Raw genomic sequence first — 19,231 nt, forward strand, 5'->3', positions numbered from 1 at the left:
GTGTTTATGTGCAAGTAGGCTGAAGGCTGACATTGGGTGCCTTCCTCAATTGCTTTTCTGCCTTGTTTGTTTGTTTGTTTGTTTGTTTTTAGACAGGGTCTCACTATGGAGCTCTGGCTGTCCTGGAACTCACTATGTAGCTGGTACTGACCTCGAACTCAGAGCGCTCCGCCTACCTCTGCCTCCTGAGTGCTGCGATTAAAGGCGTGCGCCACCACACCAAGCCACTTTATTTCTTGAAACAGGGCCTCTAACTGAACCTAGAACTCACCAACTGGCTAGACAGGCATCCAGCAAGCCCCAGAAAGGCAGCCACCTGTCTCCACCTCCTCCAGCACAGGGGTTACAGCCGCCCCTGGGAATCCAAACTCAACCTCAGGTCCTCACGCTTTCATGGCAAGCACTTAGCCGACCAAGTCGTTCTCCGGCCGTATCCCACCACTGCACTTTCCGCCCTAGATAACAGCTCTTTATGTAGCCCAGCTGGCCTCGAATCCTGCCTCAGTCACTTTTCTAAGCAAAGACTTCGCTGCACCCCCAAGTCTCGAGTTGGTGGGCATTACCGCAGCGAGACCGCCAAACCATAGGTGGCGCTGTGAGCACTGCCTATGCCTTCCCTAACACCCTTTCTCCCAGCAATGGCGGGTGATGAATGGGCCTCTTTTTGCACGGGTGCCTACTTTGAAGCCTGACGGCAGGTGCAGATCATTGGTCCTTCCCAGCCTGTCAGAGCCCTGACCTCGAGGAGAGTTATAAAAAGCAACGGCATGTTTTTTGCCCTGTTGCATGATCTCGAGAGGCGGCGGCTGCACAAAAAGGCCCGGGTGTGGAGGCGAATTTGCGCCAAGCCTCAGGCGGAAGTGCGGGCAGCCCCAGGGCGGGCGGGGTCCTCGGCTAGAAGCGAGCCGGCGGCCTGTGGAGGGGACTGACTGAGCAGCGCACCCGGGAACCTGGAGGAGCGGCGGAGCGAGCGGGCCCTGAGCTGACAGATCCAGGGCTTGGCCAGGACTGCGGACTAGCGGACCGGCGAGGGCAGGACGCAGCCATGATCACTTCAGCCGGTGAGTGCGGCCGGGAGCAGGAGCCCCAGGGAGGAGCCGCCGCCGCGCCGGCGTTTAGCTGAGTCAGGGCGAGTGACTGGGCGCCTCCGGGTCGAGCGCCGGCCCGCGCGGCCCCTCCGCCCGAGGCCCACCCGGGGAGCAAGGGGCTGCCCAGGCCACTGCGGCCCCTTGGGTTTGTAGGACTCGGACCGGGTGACCACCCGGGCGTCCGGTCCAGCCACACCCCCGTGCCCGGACTGGACCGGGCTCCCCGGCGGTCTCTGCACCGCAGGAGATTTCCTTTCTTCTCTCCGTCCGCTTCTTGGACAAGGGACCCCCCAGTCCTCCCCCTCCGGTGTTTCGAACGGGCCCCAGTGCCATCGTGAGCATCGTGAAGCAGCTCCTGGCCTGGTAGCCTAACTGCTACCCTGAGTGCTTCTGGCTCGGGCTGAGTTACTCTCCTCAAAGTCCGAAATTATATTGAGGCGACTGGTTTCTGGGTCCACCGTATTCCCTTAAGAGCCTCCTCATTCGGGAAAAGCAGCTTTGAATGGAGAGCCAACTTACTGTGTGTGTTTAGATGCTCGGGACCCGGGCTGCAGAGCCCGTGTGATCTGAATACACTTGTGTAGTTCTGGACGTAGATACTTGGTGTAGTGGCGATTGAAATGGGAAGGTGCGGAGACTAACTTCTAAATGGAGATTTTTTTCAAGCCCCCCCCCCCGACTGATTTGCATATACCTGTCCCCGGCCTTGGTGCTTTTTCAGCCTTGGCTGCTTACATACCTTTGCTTGGTTGTCCTTTTTATTCTGTACTTGCTCTACAAGTATTTGATTGTGAACAACAGGTTATCAGTGGACAGTAAATCTAGATGGTGGGGAGCTTGAGACCGCCTTTGTGAGGATTGGTTAAAGACATTGGTGGAGATGCTGGGAAAGGTGACGGCTCCCTCCTTTTCCTTCTCCTCACCCCTCCTCCTGCTTGTTTGTTTGTTTGTTTTTCAGACAGGGTCTCACTGTGTAGCTCTGCCTGTCCCAGAACTCACTTTGTAGACCAGGCTGGCCTCAAACTCATAGAGATTCCCCTGCCTCTTGTCTCCCAAGTGCTGGGATTAAAGCGTGCGCCACTATACCCTGTGACGGTGATTTTCAAACACATGAAGAAGTGTTGCCTCTACTTGAAGTTAGACTTTTGTCCTGATTTCTTGCCACTTGTAAATATAGGCTGAGGTCCAGCCGTTGCTCCTGGTTGTCAGTAGATGTTGTCTTCACAGTGTTGTCTTCATGATCATAGTTCTCTGGGTGCTTGATTGAGTACGCTAGAGTGGACCCAGAAATAGCCACCTCATTTGGAATTTGGCCCAAGCCACCTTTCTCTTTTGCCTACATTATTACACTGGGCTCAAGACTTTGTTTTTTTTTTTCACTAATACTGGAATTTGCTTTGGAAACCTTGTGTAGCATTTCTTCTCAAGTACATCAGTGATGTTAGAATAAAGTCCAGATTTGTAATACCCTCGTCCTCATTACACCACAGTCACACTAGACTTTCTGTCCAGTTTCTCTCCTGTTTAAGAGTTGTGGCACATCCGGTTCCCACTGTGGCCTTTTCTTTCACAAAGTATCTTAGCTCTTCAGTCTTAAGTGTTCATCTCAACCTTATCACTCCATTAAAACGTTCTGACTCTCCCCTGGCAGCCGCCTCTCCATCACAGTTCTGTAACGGCCTTATTAACCTGCCTTAATACTATTAGACTGAACTCCATGGTACAATTTTGGGCAGGAAATGTTTCCACAATTCTTAGGACACTGCTGCATATGTGGCTGATGTTAAAAAGTATGCTTCGAATGAAGAAATCAGCCCCAAGTTCTTAAAGCAGACTGAAAGAGAACTTGGTGAGAGTATATATAAGGAAATGTTAGCTTCTTTGTGGTGTCAGGACTAAGGACTTTTGAGGTCCTGTCCTGAATACTGGGATGATAGCATAGTATGTACATTACAGCTATCACTTAAGGTTACTGAATTGTCAGCTTCTACACCAATCTTTCTGTCACTTTGTTTCCAGTCAGATCAAGTTAGGACCTAGGCTTGGGATCTCCCAGGGTGGGGGTTCTAGCGTGTTCGTTTATTCATTCATTTACTCACTCACTGGGCGGTGTTAGTCACTAAAAACAGTGGTGAATAAGAGACTAATGTGTACCATTTTGGTTTTTTGGTGTGTGTGTGTGTGTGTGTGTGTGTGTGTGTGTGTGTGTGTGTGTGTTCCCAAGAGATTTGACTATGAAAGGGAATGGGGACAGAGATTAGTACTTACTTACTAGAAGGAAACATGTAATTGAGTGGGTTGGATTTAACACAAGCAAATAGAGGAAGTAATGCTGATAAGTTTTAAAACAATTTTGACCTCCAGAATTGACCATTTTCAACTTTCAAGTAATATTCCCAGGACATACCTGTATATTGGTAAATAATATGAAAATATTGCTATTAATTGAGTCAGTAATTTAAGACAGTTATGATATAAGCACTTACTTTTATTCGGATTTACTTATTTTATGTGTGTGAGTGTTTTACCTTTGTGTATGTATGTGTACCACCTGTGCACTGCTACCCATGGAGGTCAATAGAGGGCGTCAGATCTCCCAGAACTGGAGTTACAGATGGTTGTAAGCTGTCATGTGGCTACTGGGACCTGAACCTTGGTCCTCTGCAAGAACAACCAGTGCTCTTAACACCAAGCATCTCTCCAGCTCCATACAAATTTTTAAAAAGCACATTCTTAGGTCTTCGCCTATCCAAAGTTGGATTCTGTTTCATCTTTAAGTAGGAAGTATTAGTGTAGGAGTATATAGCATATTTGATTTAGCTGAGCTCCATCACTGAAGGCTGACATTCTGTGCCGGGACAGCCATGTATGTAAGAAGTTAGTCACAGCTGAAGCCACACAGGAGAGTCCAAAGAAACATCTCTTTTGGTAAACATTCGGATACAACATTGCTTGTGATAGGCAATCAGTGTCTTTAGGGTTAAATGATGTATGATCATTCTTCATGTCAACTGTTCTGGTCTGCCGTCTGTTCCACATCCACCCACCACCACACACACTAGTTACTTTTTTTTTTTTTTTTAAATAAAAGTGTTTCAGTAGTCAAGGCATTTAACGGTTAAAATGATTTCATTTGAAGTTTAGTTTTTTCCTCCTCTTTGTTTTGGGTGTGTCATACCAGCCCAGCACACCAAGACTTCTGCGTTTAAAACAGTGAGATGCCCTCATTTTGCTACAAAACAATGTACCTTTTCCTTTGTGGGTTCCCAAAAACTGCAGAACTGTTTGCCAGATCTGTGTTACCATGTGGAAGCAGCTACATCTTTGAACTAAAGTGAGAGGGACACTTTTTTTTAAAAAAAGATTTATTTATTTATTATGTATACAGTGTTCTGTCTGCACACACCCCTGCAGGCCAGAAGAGGGCAGATCTCACTACAGATGGTTGTGAGCCACCATGTGGTTGCTGGGAATTGAACTCAGGACCTATGGAAGAGCAGTCGGTGCTCTTAACCACTGAGCCATCTCTCCAGCCCAACAGGGACACTTTTTAATAAACCAGTTTCAGTGTTCCAGAATGATTTTATAACCAAGTGGAAAACATATTTGAGGAAATTTGGTTTTATTTATGGTACAAGGACAGAATTTCCCATTATCATTTTCCTAGTAATCTCTTGTGTTCTTTGGGAGAAGACAGCTTTCTTTTGCTGCCGTTACTGCTGACGCTCTGAAGCTAGAGTGAGGCATGTGGCAGACACTGTGCTTGGTAAGACTGCTGCTTCTCATTTAGTAAAATTTGTTCTTGGTGGGCCAGCAAGATGGCTGAGTGGGTAAGGGCTCTCATCTCCAGGCTTGATGACCTGAACTTACTTTCTGGAACCCAACTAGAAGAAGAAGAAAACTGACTCCTACAAGTTAGGAAAGCTGTATGCAGCATGCAGGTGTATTCACATGCAATAAGTAGATAAATGTAAAAATAAATGTTTGCTATCTGTTAATTGTGATAGGAAGGGGGTACTTTAATATGGGCACACTGAAATAATTGAAACATTACTTTTTTTTCTAAGTTATTTATTTTTTAAGTCAGGATCAGCCTCAAACTTGGGATTCTTCTGCTTTCTCCACATGCTAGGTTTACAGCATGTACCACCACACTCAGCAGTTGTTGGTTTATTTTGTGTGAATACATTTTATTCTAAGGCTGTACAGAATTTTTTCCCGGCTTGGTCAGTATTTCGAGCGATTGTTATCAAACCGGAGTGAACACAAGAACCACAGGGAACCCTTATTCTCTGGTCTTTACCCCATGTTTTCTGATAAAGAAGTTCTGGGGTTGCTGGGCAGTGGTGGAGCACGCATGTAATCCCAGCACTCGGGAGGCAGAGGCAGGCGGATCTCTGTGAGTTCGAGGCCAGCCTGGTCTACAGAGCTAGTCCAGGACAGGCTCCAAAGCTACAGAGAAATCTTGTCTTGAAAAACAAAAAAAAAAAAGTTCTGGGGCAAGACCGAGAGTTTACAGTTGTAGTAAGTTTCCAAGTAACAGTAATGCTGTTGGTCCAAGGATAATACTTTCAGAAGAGTTGGGCTAGGCAAAAGATGATACATAGGAGATTGGTGAGATTTTATATATTGATAGAGATAAATATAAAAAAGTTCCAAACTATAAACTTCTACAATTGTTTTGAAAATATTTTTACTTATGGGCCACTGAGAGCACTTGCCTAATGACTTGAGTTTTATACCCAGGACCCATGTGGTAAAAGGGCAAACCAACTTATGGTCCTCTGACCTCAATGTATGCTATGACACACACGTGTTCCCTCCACACACACAGTAAAAAGTGTGTGTGTGTGTGTGTGTGTGTGTGTGTGTGTGTGTGTAGAGGGAGAATATTAGAGTGTACCTATGGTACAGACATCCTGCACACATGGAAGCTAGAGGGGTACATTGGGTATCCTGCTCCCTCGCTTGCTCATGCTGTCTCTGTCTTGCCCCAACCCTCATCTCTCTCTGTCTTGTTCCCCTGAGACAGGTTCTCTCACTGAACCAGGCAGGATCTGAGCTCCAGGTCAGCAAGCCTCAGTGATGCTCCTGTCTCTGCCCCTACTCCACCAGAGCTGGGATAGTTGGTACATGTGGCTGTGTGGAGATTTGAATTCACTTCTACATGCTTGCTAAGCAAGCACTCTTACCTGCTTGGCCATCTCCCTAACGCCATTAACTTCTACAGTTTTAAAGAAAAACAATGGTTTCCCTAATGAAGTTGTCACTAAGAATACTTTTTTCTCTTTCTTCTGTTTTGTGTATATGTGTAGGGTATGTATGAGTGTGTTTTGAGTGTGCATGCACACAGCGCCAATGAATGTAGAGGCCAAGGTTAATGTCAAGTGTTTTCCTCTGTCACTCTACACTTTGGTTTTTGAGACAGGGTCTCACTGGACCCAGAGCTTAGAGGGCTGGACTAGCTGGCCAGCAAGCTCTGTGTGTCTTGTGTGTTTGTGCTGGATTATACCTAGCTTTTACGTGGGTGCTAGGGCTCAAACTCAGTTCGGGATTGACAGCAGGCATCTTCTATCTCTGTCCACCTCTTTTGAGACAGGACATCTGCTTGTTTCTGCCGTTCCCTCCGCAGCACTAGGCTCATGCCCATCTTTCTTTTTTTTTTTTTTCCAAGAGAAGGTTTCTCTGTGTAGTTTTGGTGCCTTTCCTGGAACTTGCTTAGGAGACCAGGCTGGCCTTGAACTCACAGAGATCCACCTGGCTCTGCCTCCCGAGTGCTGAGATTAAAGGCGTGCGCCACCACCGCCCGGCCATGCCCATCTTTTTAGATGGTGCTGGAGTCCGCCTCTAGTCACCAGCAAGCTCTTCACCAACGGGGCCATCTCACCAGCCCATTGTTAGGTTTTGACCAAGTGTTGCGATCTGTCTGTATGTTCATGTTCCTCAATCATGGTATGTCTTTTGTCTTTTAGCTGGAATTATTTCTCTTCTGGATGAAGAAGAGCCACAGCTTAAGGTATGAGTTGAAGAAAGCCACTCTGCTTACTGTGAATTTGTGAAGCTTCTTTAATTTTGTGATGTCTTTATATTTCCTATCATTTAAAGTAGTCATCCTATAGCCTGTAGCCGGTCATTGAAATCTAGCTAAAGAAGACAGTATTTTGATACTAGAAATTAATTAGAGGGTAAGAGATCATAAAATGGCACAGAGTAACCCTCCAGTTTCATTATCAACAGTAACCATAAAACATTGCTTCCTCTGTGTCACATAGTTGACAAATTTTGGAATGTTGGGCAGGCAAGATGGCTCAGCAGGTAAAGGCACTTGCTGCCTAGCCTGACACCTGAGTCTGATCTCCAGAACCTATACGGTAGAAGAGAACTGACCTCCACAAGCACACCGAACACACACACGTGGCACATTGAACACACACACACGTGCATACAGAGAGCTAAATAAGTGGAATAAAACAGTTGTTCTTAAAGTTAAAAAAATTAGAATATTCTGCAAGTGGCTCTAGATACCTGTATTTGTGTAATATAAACTAGCAACCTGGAGTCTTTTTTTTTTTTTGGTTTTTCGAGACAGGGTTTCTCTGTGTAGCTTTGCGCCTTTCCTGGAGCTCACTTGGTAGCCCAGGCTGGCCTCGAACTCACAGAGATCCGCCTGCCTCTGCCTCCCAAGTGCTTGGATTAAAGGCGTGCGCCACCACGCCCGGCTGCAACCTGGAGTCTTACATGTTCAGAGAAGGAAGCATTCATTATGAGAAATACTATTACATGCATAGTTTGCTATTTTATGTTTGAAAACAAAAAATGAGTAAATCTAAGAAAAAGTATGTTATTTCCTAATTTTATGTGTTTGTCAGACATGACATTTTTAGATAAATATTACTGAGAATTTGGTTATAAAATTATGGGCACTTGTTTTGTTTTGTTTTTTTGAGACAGGGTTTTCCATCATAGCATTGGCTATTCTGGAACTCGGAGACAAAATGGCCTCGAACTTGGAGATTCACCTGCCTCTACCTCCTGAGTGCTGGGATTAAAGGCATGCACCACCATACCTGGTCGATTGGTGGACACCAAAAGGAAGCATGATGTGAAGTCTTTTTAAAATCCAATTTTGTTTTATTTTACAGGAGTTTGCACTACACAAATTGAATGCAGTTGTCAATGACTTCTGGGCAGAAATATCTGAGTCTGTAGACAAAATGTAAGAAAATGCTGTATTTCTATAAGTTTAGATAAAGTAGAATTGCTTACTAACTCATTAAGGAATCTACTGCTAATTTGCTGTTGGACTATTACATTTTTAGTTTTCAAGGAAGATCATAGCCTAAACAAGACCAACCTTTCCTTATTTCTTTCAGAGAAGTTTTATATGAAGATGAAGGTTTCCGGAGTCGGCAGTTTGCAGCCTTGGTGGCATCTAAAGTATTTTATCATCTGGGGGCTTTTGAGGAGTCTCTGAATTATGCTCTTGGAGCAGGCGACCTCTTCAATGTCAATGATAATTCTGAATATGTGGAGACTATTATAGGTAATTAGCTTCCATCTGATAGGGTTTTTATCTTGTAGATGTCTTTCTTGCTCTAGTGTATAGCCATTTTATTCGCTTTAATCTGATGTTGCTAGATTTTACTTTAATTGGAAGTTCATAATCATCTAATAGCGTTAAACTTTTTTTGCTATTACGTTTTGACATCAGCTTCTAGCTAAGTGCAGCTTACCTCAGTGGTAATGGTCATATTCAGTCCAGTAAGCAGTTTGGTTAAATGATGACATCAAATTGTTATGAATAACCAGTTAAATAATACTGGTTTTTATAATTGTCTAATCTGTCTTTTTGTTTGAGATAAGTTTTCGATATATTGTAGGCTGGTCCTGGACTCAGAATTCTCTTGCGTCTGGCTCCTGAGTGCTGAGGTTACTGTAGGCATCTGCCACAGTTCCCTGTAGAGTTGCTGCTGTATAGGAAGTGTTTGTAGTCATTCTTCACAGTCTTGATCTGTTCCGCAGCTGACCTGTGGAACAGGAGAAGGAGCTAGTCTTGTTGCACGAATGAGAAAACTAGGGTTTTAAGATGAAAAGATACATGGCTATTAAATAAAAGGGCAAGAAATGAAAACCTAGATTGACTCACTCAAAAACCCTTACTGCTGTTTTTGTTGGTTTATTGAGATGGGTTTTGCTATGTATGTAGCCCAATATAGCCTACAATTCACTCTATAGCCCAGGCTATCCTCAAACTTTTGATCTTTCTGCCTTCACCTCTCAAGTAATGGGCCAAGTATGTGCCACCACGTCTGGCTCATTTGTTGATTTTAGAAATATTGGTGTGCTAGTCTGTCACTGTAACAGAGACTTGAGATTATCCACTTTTAAAGAGAAAGGCGTTTGTTTTTCTTTTTTTTTTTTTTTTGGTTTTTTGGGACAGGGTTTCTCTGTGTAGCTTTGCGCCTTTCCTGGAACTCACTTGGTAGCCCAGGCTGGCCTCGAACTCAACAGAGATCCGCCTGGCTCTGCCTCCCAAGTGCTGGCATTAAAGGCGTGCGCCACCGCCGCCGCCGCCCGGCCTTGTTTTTCTTTTGTTTGTTTCGTTTTGATCAAGGTTTCTCTGTGTGGCCTTCGCTGTCCTGGAACTCTCTCTGTAGTCCAGATTTGGCCTCGTACTCAGAGATCCACCTGCCTCTGCCTCCCAAGTGCTAGAATTCTTTGGTGTGTGCCACCACAGCCCAACTGAGAAAGGGTTTTTAGTTCATGGTTTTGAAGGTTTCAGTTTCTGATTATTTGGACCTGCATTTAGGCAGTACCATTGTGGTAGCATATTACAGAGTAAAACTGTTCATCTCATGTCCAAAATAAAAGAACCGCCGGGCGGTGGTGGCGCACGCCTTTAATCCCAGCACTCGGGAGGCAGAGCCAGGCGGATCTCTGTGAGTTCGAGGCCAGCCTGGGCTACCAAGTGAGTCCCAGGAAAGGCGCAAAGCTACACAGAGAAACCCTGTCTCGAAAAACCAAAAAAAAAAAAAAAAAAAAAAAAAAAAGAACCAAAGAGAAGGGACCACAGTCTTGTTACCTTTTCAGCTATGTTTTACAAGCGCTCCAAGCTAAGACCTGCACTTTTACCATGGGCCTTGGAAGGGAATATTGTAGTGGGTAACTCACAGGCAAGGCTTTGGATCCTCACTTGTGTTTGAACCAGAATTATCAGTTGATACAGCTGCATGTGGTTATGTTCAGTTAAAGAATTTGTAACTTTAAAAATTAGCTGGGTGGTGGTGGCTAGCACCTTTAATCCCAGTACTTGGGAGGCAGAGGCAGGCAGATCTCTGTGAGTTCAAGGCCAGACTGGCCTACAGAGTGAGTTCTAGGACAAAGGTAGCACAGAGAGAGACCTTGTCTTGAAAAAAACAAATTGAAAATTCTTGTCTGGAAGTTGCACATGGGGACTGCATGGGCTTCAGGCATATTTTCATGACAAAACTAGGATCCCGGTGTCAGAGAGGTCAGGAACATGTAGGTGCATATGTTTGCGTTGCTAGTTAAGAGGGTAGCTGTATTATTTGCCTAGACCTTTAGGAGAAAATTGAGTACTTTTCTTCAGAGATTTTTAGTCTGATCAACATTTTCTACAACCACAATTGCTTAATGTCTATTTTGTGATCGCTCCTTTATTCTTATTAACTGACCTGAACTTTCATGGTTCTACCTAGATGAACCCTAAATATGGTATACCACTTTATTTAAGGACTTATAAAAGTCCATTGCTAATCCCCCCATACTCACTTAACATGGACCATCTAGTGGGCTAACAGTTCCTTGTGATAGTTATTCCTGTTTCCCAAGGTTTGGAACTAATTAACCTGGACCTGTAACTTTTCTTCTCTTTAAGAAGGAGTGTGGCAAACCTGTGAAGAGTGGGGATCACTAGTGTTTATTGTTATAGGTGGCCCTAAGACAGCTTGAGGAAGTTCCTTTTTGTTATTTTATCTAGAATATCTAAAGCATGATTCTAAGTACTTACAACTAACTTGTACTTGTAATGTTTCTTTTTTTTTTTTTTTTTTTTTTTTGGTTTTCCGAGACAGGTTTTCTCTTGTGTAGCTTTGCGCCTTTCCTGGATCTCACTTGGTAGCCCAGGCTGGCCTCGAACTCACAGAGATCCGCCTGGCTCTGCCTCCCGAGTGCTGGGATTAAAGGCGTGTGCCACCACCGCCCGGCATAATGTTTCTTATCTGGTGTGGTATTGGTACCCTTCAGCCTGCCTCTGTCCTCTCCACCCACCCTAATCATCACGAAATGTGGAAGTCAAATTGAACATACATGTTCCTGCATGAATTTTCAGGCACTCTTGGGGGATTTCAGTTCCATATCATGCTAAGATAGTGTTTTTTTTTGTTTTTTTTTTTTTTTTTTTGATTTGCTGCCATTACTTAAAAAGTATTTGGCTTTCTTTAGAGTTGCTTTTTGAGCCTGTGGCACCATTATTCCACAAAGATATTTACTTACAGTTCTTAATCTCAAGATATTTATTTTCAGATGTGAAGTATAATTAAAATGATAGCATCTTTGTTGGTAAGGATGTTTGGTCCTTTGTAACTATTATAAAAATGACTTAATTGAAAGTATAAGTTCTAGCATTTTAAATGGCACTTACTACTTTGTACTTATTTGGAGTGTTCATGATCATAAATGTATACATGTCCTTTTCTGGTAGTTTAAACAAGTTTATAAAATAATTAGTTATTTTATTTTTTTCCATAGCAAAATGCATTGATCATTATACCAAACAGTGTGTAGAAAATGCAGATTTGCCTGAAGGAGAAAAAAAGCCAATTGACCAGAGATTAGAAGGCATTGTGAATAAAATGTTCCAGCGATGTCTCGATGATCACAAGTATAAGCAAGCTATTGGCATTGCTCTGGAGACCAGGAGACTAGATGTCTTTGAGAAGACTATACTGGAATCTGTAAGTAGATAATGTCATTTAGAAGTTGGAATTGTTGGGAAATCAGTAGAACAAAGTGTTCAAACACAAACTCTTTTTTGTTTGTTTGTACAGGGTTTCTCTGTGTAGCCTGGCTCTCCTGGAACTAGCTCTGTAGACCAGGCTGGCCTCGAACTCACAGAGACCCACCTCCCTCTGCCTCCTGAGTGCTGGGATTAAAAGGTGTGCATCACCGCCACCCGGCCATACTTATTTTTTAGAACACTTTTTATTGATTCTTTGATAATCTCATGCATGTATGCAGTATGCAGTGTATCTAGGTCATATCTACTCCCGCCTTCCTCTTCACACTCCTAGATGTCCCCAGCATGTCCCTATGCCACCTCATGACCTCCTTTTTTTCTGCCATTGTACTTTATTTGTGTGTGTGTCTGTATGGAGCACACGTGTGTCACAGTGCATGCAGAGAAATCAGAAGACAATGAGAATTGATTCCTTCCTCCATGTGGGTCTTGAGGACTGAGCTTAGGTCAGTCTTGGCAACAAGTGTCTTTGCCTACTGAGTCACTGAACTAGCCTATCTTTTTGTTTGTTTGTTTGTTTGTTTGTTTGTTTTGAGACAGGGTTTCTCCATGTAGTTTTGGTGCCTATCCTGGATCTCGTTCTGTAGACCAGGCTGGCCTCGAACTCACAGAGATCCACCTGGCTCTGCCTCCTAAGTGCTGGGATTAAAGGCGTGCACCACCGCTGCCTGGCCTGTCATTTCTTTTATAATTTATGGAGTCTAATTAGTACTTCTGGCACGTGCATGGGTCTAGGGTCCTCCCACTGACATGGTAGTCCACCAGTAGCCACACCCCCAAAGAAAAATGACTTCCCTTCCCCAGAAGCCATCCGTTGCCAAAGCTCCTCTGCTAGAGCTAGAGTCTCTTGAGCCTTCCCCTCACCCACATTGGAATGTCGACTGGCTTGAGCCTATGCAGACCTTGTGCAGGTGACCGAGGCTGCCATGAACTCATGAGTACAATGGTCATATCGTGTCTAGGAGAGGGCATTTTGTAGTCTCCCCATTCCTTCCCACCATTAGCTCTAATTCTATATGCTCTCTGTTCCTCAATTCCCTGGCCTTGGGATGGTTGATACAAATGTCCTGTGGAGAGCTGAACACTCAGCAGTCATTCATTCTTCACACTTTGACCAGTTGTTATAAGTCTCTGCATTGACTGCCCACTGGAAAAAGAAGGCTCTCCGACCAAGTCGATAACCCCACTAACCTATGACTATAAACATAATTATTTAGAAGGTGTCTGACAACATGTCCATTTAACAAAACAAGAATATCAAACAAAGGCTTGAGTCAGAGATGGAGAAAGCTATGTCAGGTTGTGCTTTCTGACATTTGAGTGGGTGGGCAGCAAGTCAGAGGGCCTCTGGCAGCAAGGTAGGAGAAGGTCATTGCAAAGCACAGCATTTAGACAGTCAGGTGTTTATAATAGTGTATAATTGTTGCAGTATACTGTGTTCCCATAGTGACGTCCTGATGGGTCATTAAGTAGTAGTAAATTATTTTCACTCCTTTTCTTTTGTTTGTTTTATTTCACTTTTGTTTTGGTTTTGTTACTTTTCTGAAACAGTCACATGCAGGCCAGTTTGGCCTCACATTTGAATTCCTGATCTTCCTTTCTACATCACCCAGGGTATGCCTGGTTTTTCATTCCATTTTTTTCCCATAAAGATATAGAAATGCGTAATTACTCTTAAGATTCCTCCAAGCCACGTGCATAGTACATGCCTTTAATTCCAGCATTTGGAATGTGAAGACGGGAGGATTGACTATGTAGTGAGATGCTCTGAAAAAGCCAAAGGCTGGAAAGGTCCCTCAATAGCAGAATGATTTCCTAACTTTGATGCATTCCATCACAAAAACTAACCTCTTAACTGGTTTAAGTTTTCTAGTTTTTTATTAAGAGTTTAAATCATTGGCTGCTCTAAACACAAAATAAATAAATTAAGCAATTTGGTTTCTAAATATAATGTTTCAGTAACTATACAAGGATATATCTTTAAATTATGTCTTTCAGAATGATGTTCCAGGAATGTTAGCTTACAGCCTCAAGCTCTGCATGTCTTTAATGCAGAATAAGCAGTTTCGGAATAAAGTATTAAGAGTCCTGGTTAAAATCTACATGAACTTGGAAAAGCCCGATTTCATCAATGTTTGTCAGGTATTTACTCCGATCACCTTATTCCGTGCTACACCACTGCATATTACAGCATCGTCATTAAGTTTTGTTATGCTGAGTTGCTGTGATGACTTCATATGGGTAACTCAGTTGACCATTACAGGTCCTATGAGGGTAAGATACATGGTTTGTATTCCTTTTTAGTGATAAAAGGAATCTCATAACACTTAAAAGGTATTTTGCTACAATGTATTTTATTTATGTATATTCTTTATTCAGTTTAATACAATCTATGGGTTCATTACTCAAAACACAACTAAACATTGGGTATATTTTATCGCTTTTAATTTCTGTATCCCTTAAAATGTTCCAGTAGTATAGAAAATACATGAAATAAAGCCTGATTTTTTTTTCTCCCTTCTCTTGTAGGCCTTTCCCTAAAGATAATGGTAGATGTTTTCCCCAGTTTATTGCACAGTTAGATCTACTGTACTCTGCTCAGTGTCTCTGCAGCTTTCATTAGTGGAGATATGCATGGTTTGCTTTTAAGCAATTAATACACTGTATATACTTTTACGTACTACTTAAGAGCATAGCACTTTATTTCATATTTATTGTAGTGAATATGATTTCTGTGTGATATATATATATATATATATATATATATATATATATATATATCCTTTAAAAAATGATTCAAAATGCAGTTTGAGACAGAAAGTACCAGGTGAAAAATATTCACATTGAAATTGCTCCAAGTCAACACAGGGTTTTAAGTTGATTTTTATTTTTAATGTCACCCAAAGTTAGTTTGATATTTAATGCTGTATTTCTTTTTACTTTTCTTTGCATGTTTTTGAAGTTTTGTTTCTAAATTACTATTTTTAATGCTCACATATAATAGTTTGCCCTTTCTTGTGGTTGAGTGTCTTTACTTACAGACAATTGTATTATTTAGGTGTCCCCCTTAGTAACATTTAATGACTTGTTGTGTTGTCCAGCATATTAACCCCGCCTTACTTAAGCATTACTTACTACTCATTCCCCTTGTCCCATTATCTCCTGTTCTTAATCTGCAATGGTTTTGACTATGTGTTTTTCCTGAAATTGAGGGACTGCTACTCATGAGGGAATAACATTTAAACTGAGTTGGGTTTTTTTTTTTTTTTTGGAGACAGGGTTTCTCTGTGTAGTTTTGGAGTCTGTCCTGGAACTCATTCTGTAGCCCAGGCTGGCCTCGAACTCATGGAGACCCGCCTGGCTCTGCATTCCGAGTGCTGGGATTAAAGGTGTGCACCACCACCACCCTTAACATTATATGGCAATAGACAAAATATAGGTTAAAAAGTCCTGGATATGAGGCTGGAGAGATAGCTCAGCAATTAAGAGCACTGGCTGCTCTTTCAGAGGTCCTGAGTTCAATTCCCAGCAACCACGTGGTGCTTCACAACCATTTGTAATGAGATCTGGTGCCCTCTTCTGGCATGTAGGCAGAACACTGTATACATAATAGATAAATAAATTTTTTTTTAAAAAGTACTGGATATAAATTATGGCCAGGCAATGGTGGCACACGCCCTTAATCCCAGCACTCAGGAGGCAGAGGTAGGCGGATCTCTTGAGTTAAAGGTTAGCCTGATCTACAGAGTTCCAGGACAGCCAGAGCCGCACAGAGAAACTGTCCTGAAAAACCAAATAAATAAGTAAACAAATACATTATGGATATGATACCGTTAATCCCAGCACTCAGGAGGCAGAGCCAAGCAGATACCTGTTTGAGCTTGAGGCTAGCCTGGTCTATATACATAGCAAATTCCAGGCCAGTCAGCTAGTCATGGATATACACTGAGATTCTGTCTAACCAAAAAAACAAAACAAAACAAAAAAAAAAAAAAAAACAGAAAATTGAATTAATATTGAATACTCCTAGCCACAAGGCACAATATTAAGACTGTGAATGTGGTTTTTAGGAAAAATTACTTAGTATTGGGTTCTGAAATGGAATGCCAGACTAGATAAGTCTGTTCCGGTGTGTATTATGGACTATTTGTCATGCTGTAAGTACCTTCATATGAAGTTTTCAGTTACTTTATGCTGTTCTTTATCTCCATTTCAGTGCTTAATTTTCTTAGATGACCCTCAGGCTGTGAGTGATATCTTAGAAAAGCTGGTGAAGGAAGACAACCTGCTGATGGCCTATCAGATTTGTTTTGATTTGTATGAAAGTGCCAGCCAGCAGTTTTTGTCATCTGTAATCCAGAATCTTCGAACTGTTGGTACCCCCATTGCTTCTGTGCCTGGATCTACTAACACGGGTACTGTGCCCGGATCAGAGAAAGACAGGTATGAGTATCTTCTACATCAGAGTTAACTGCACAATCTTTATTTCATCTGGGGACTACATAGAATATTCATAGATAGTAGACTTTAAGAATAAATAAGTTTTAACTATTAGCTTCTATAGATTATCAGGTCTTATGCTTTTGCCCTATACTTTATTAAGGCAAAGTACGGACAATCAAAGTGAATTCTTCTAGAAGGAAATAGAAAGGATTGGGTGGTAGGGCTCGTGTGTCAGATAGCATGTGGCTACTTAATTGTATTAAAATATATGGGATGGATGGGCAAAGACGTTTGTCTCAGATTCATCTGGACTAAATATTTAGAAAGAAATGTTCTGGGCTTTGCACTTCTTTTAAAGCCAAAATGAATAATACCTTAGGCTCATACAGTATGCCGTTTCCCCTGCATATCCTTATACATTCAGACCAGTTATTTAAAATGTTTTTTCTCGACTGTTCCAGTATATTTTTCTCCCAAAATTTTCTGTTCAGCAGTAAGTCATTATTTTGAAACCTCTTAAGATCTCACTTCCTTCTCAACTGTTAATGCCTTCCTCATGCATTTCAAACAAAATTCTGTGTATAGGCTCTACAGTTATATCCGCAGGCTGTACATTGGCCAGTTAGACCAACTGATTGGGGAGGTCAGTCCCTAGATAATGCAGTATAACCACTACTTACGTAGTGTGCTGATTAGGGCCTTTGCAAACTTGACACAAGCTAGAGTCAGCTGAGATTCCCTCCATCAGATTGCCTGTAGGTAAGTCTATGAGGCTTGATTAATGATAGATGTGTCAGGGGCCCAGCCTACCGTGGGTATTGTTGCCCCTGTGCAAATTATATAAAAGAGCCAGCTGTGCAAACCATAGGAACGTCCAGTGAGCAGTGTTCCTCCATGCCTCTGCTTTAGTTCTACTTCTGATTCCTGCCATGGCTTTCCTGACTTCCCCTCGTGATGACTGAGATGGGGACATTTAAGCCAAATGAACCCTTTCCTTCTGGTCGTGGTGTTTTTCACAATAGAAAACAAACTACTATAGAAGTTGGTATTGCTGTGAAGTACCTGACCACGTTGTTTTTGGGAGGACTGTTGAGTATTTGAAGTTTGTTGGGAGGAACCATTGAATGCTTAGAGCTTAATGGGATGTTCTGTGGAAGCTTGGAAGATTATTTTTTTCTCTTCTTTCTCATTAATCCATTTGTCTTTCCTTATATGAGTACTATCTTTATTATTACTAAGACTTACATCTTAAAATCAGATAATATAGGATGTTTTTATCCCAGTGCTGGGGGTCTTTGTAAATTCTACACAAGCACTCTACCACTGAGATACATCTCAAACTCCCAAACCCACAGTTTGATTCTTTTTTTCATTGTGGCTATTGTAGATCTGTTGCATTTCTGTGAGCCTGTGGGGATTTTGACTGGGATTGTGTTGACTCTCTTCACTGAAATCTCACAGTACTGAACCTGTAACCCTGGCAATATTCAGCCCCATAATCTATGAACATGGTACTTTTCTTCACTTATTTTATATTTTCTTTACTTTTTCTCAGTGACGTGTTATAGATACCATGAAAGTGTTTGTTACATTTTTCTTAAATTCCTCATATTCTTAAGTATAATAGAGTTTTTGATGCTATTATGTGGTATTTTAGAATTTATTTCCAGTTTATTGTTGCTACTATATGGAAATATACTTCATCTTTTTGTATTAACTTTGAATCCTGTAATCTTGCTAAATCACATTTTAGCTTTAGCAAAATTTAAAAATAGGGGTTGTGGATTTAGCTGAGTGGTAGAGCGCTTGTCTAGCAAGCGCAAGGCCCTGGGTTCAGTCCTCAGCTCCGGGGTGGGAGGGCGGAGAAAAATTTAAAAATAGATCCTTCTATAGAATTTTCTACATAGAAATTATACATCTGCAAATAGAGACCATTTTACTTCTTTCTTTCTTTCTCTCTGCCCTCCCCTTTCCCCTTTTTTCTACACGTGCTTGGATTCCTGTTACATTTTAGAATAGCAGTGATGAAAGTGAATATCCTTTTTGTTCCTGATGTTGTGAAATAGCATTTAGTTTCAATTTCTGCCCCACTCATATTTTTACCTGTTTATTTATAGAAATTTCTTCGCGCGCGGGGTGGGGGGGTGGGGGGGTGGGGGGTCCAAGACATGATGTCTCTGTGTAGGGCTGTCCTGGACCAAGCTCTGTAGACCAGACTGGGCTTGAACTCACAGAGAGCCGCCTGCGTCTGCCTCCAGAGTGCTGGGATTAAAGGTGTACACCACCACTGCCCAACTAGAAATTTCTTTTTGATTGAAGGTTTTTTCTTTGTTCTTGAATTCTTTTTAAAAGTCATTCTATGTTTATTTGCTATCGTGTTTTCTGTGTTAATGTTTTCGGAAATGATTGTTTTTTCTCATTTGTAACTTTCTGCTAGCTGTATTTTAATTTCTGCATTTTTCTAATTCTAATTTGTTTTGTTTTGAAATAGAAGCTCTACCCAGGCTGGCCAGGGTGCTGGAATGATGTAGGATTAGCCGCTGTGACCAATTTGATGTGGTGCTAGGGACTAAACCCAGGGCTTCATGCATGCTGTGCAAATACTCTACCAAATGAGCTACATACTTAGCTCATCTGATTCTCTTTTCAATCTTAAATCATT

At 42.2% G+C, this 19,231-nt stretch overlaps 1 protein-coding gene across 1 annotated transcript in view; it reads left to right on the forward strand.

Annotated features, from left to right (window-relative positions):
* Positions 1-629: 629 nt before the first annotated feature.
* The window catches only part of Psmd1 (proteasome 26S subunit, non-ATPase 1), an 88,871-nt gene continuing 70,269 nt past the window's right edge, over positions 630-19,231 (forward strand). Inside the window, exons 1-7 of the mRNA XM_006984197.4 lie at positions 630-1,061; positions 7,061-7,104; positions 8,231-8,304; positions 8,462-8,631; positions 11,859-12,064; positions 14,125-14,268; positions 16,343-16,569. Coding sequence (XP_006984259.1) covers positions 1,046-1,061; positions 7,061-7,104; positions 8,231-8,304; positions 8,462-8,631; positions 11,859-12,064; positions 14,125-14,268; positions 16,343-16,569 — 881 coding nt within the window. The 5' untranslated portion in view covers positions 630-1,045. The remainder of the gene's footprint in view (positions 1,062-7,060; positions 7,105-8,230; positions 8,305-8,461; positions 8,632-11,858; positions 12,065-14,124; positions 14,269-16,342; positions 16,570-19,231) is intronic.

The sequence above is a fragment of the Peromyscus maniculatus genome, chromosome 13 (genome assembly GCF_049852395.1).
Source record: "Peromyscus maniculatus bairdii isolate BWxNUB_F1_BW_parent chromosome 13, HU_Pman_BW_mat_3.1, whole genome shotgun sequence".
In the NCBI taxonomy this organism is placed as follows: domain Eukaryota; kingdom Metazoa; phylum Chordata; class Mammalia; order Rodentia; family Cricetidae; genus Peromyscus; species Peromyscus maniculatus.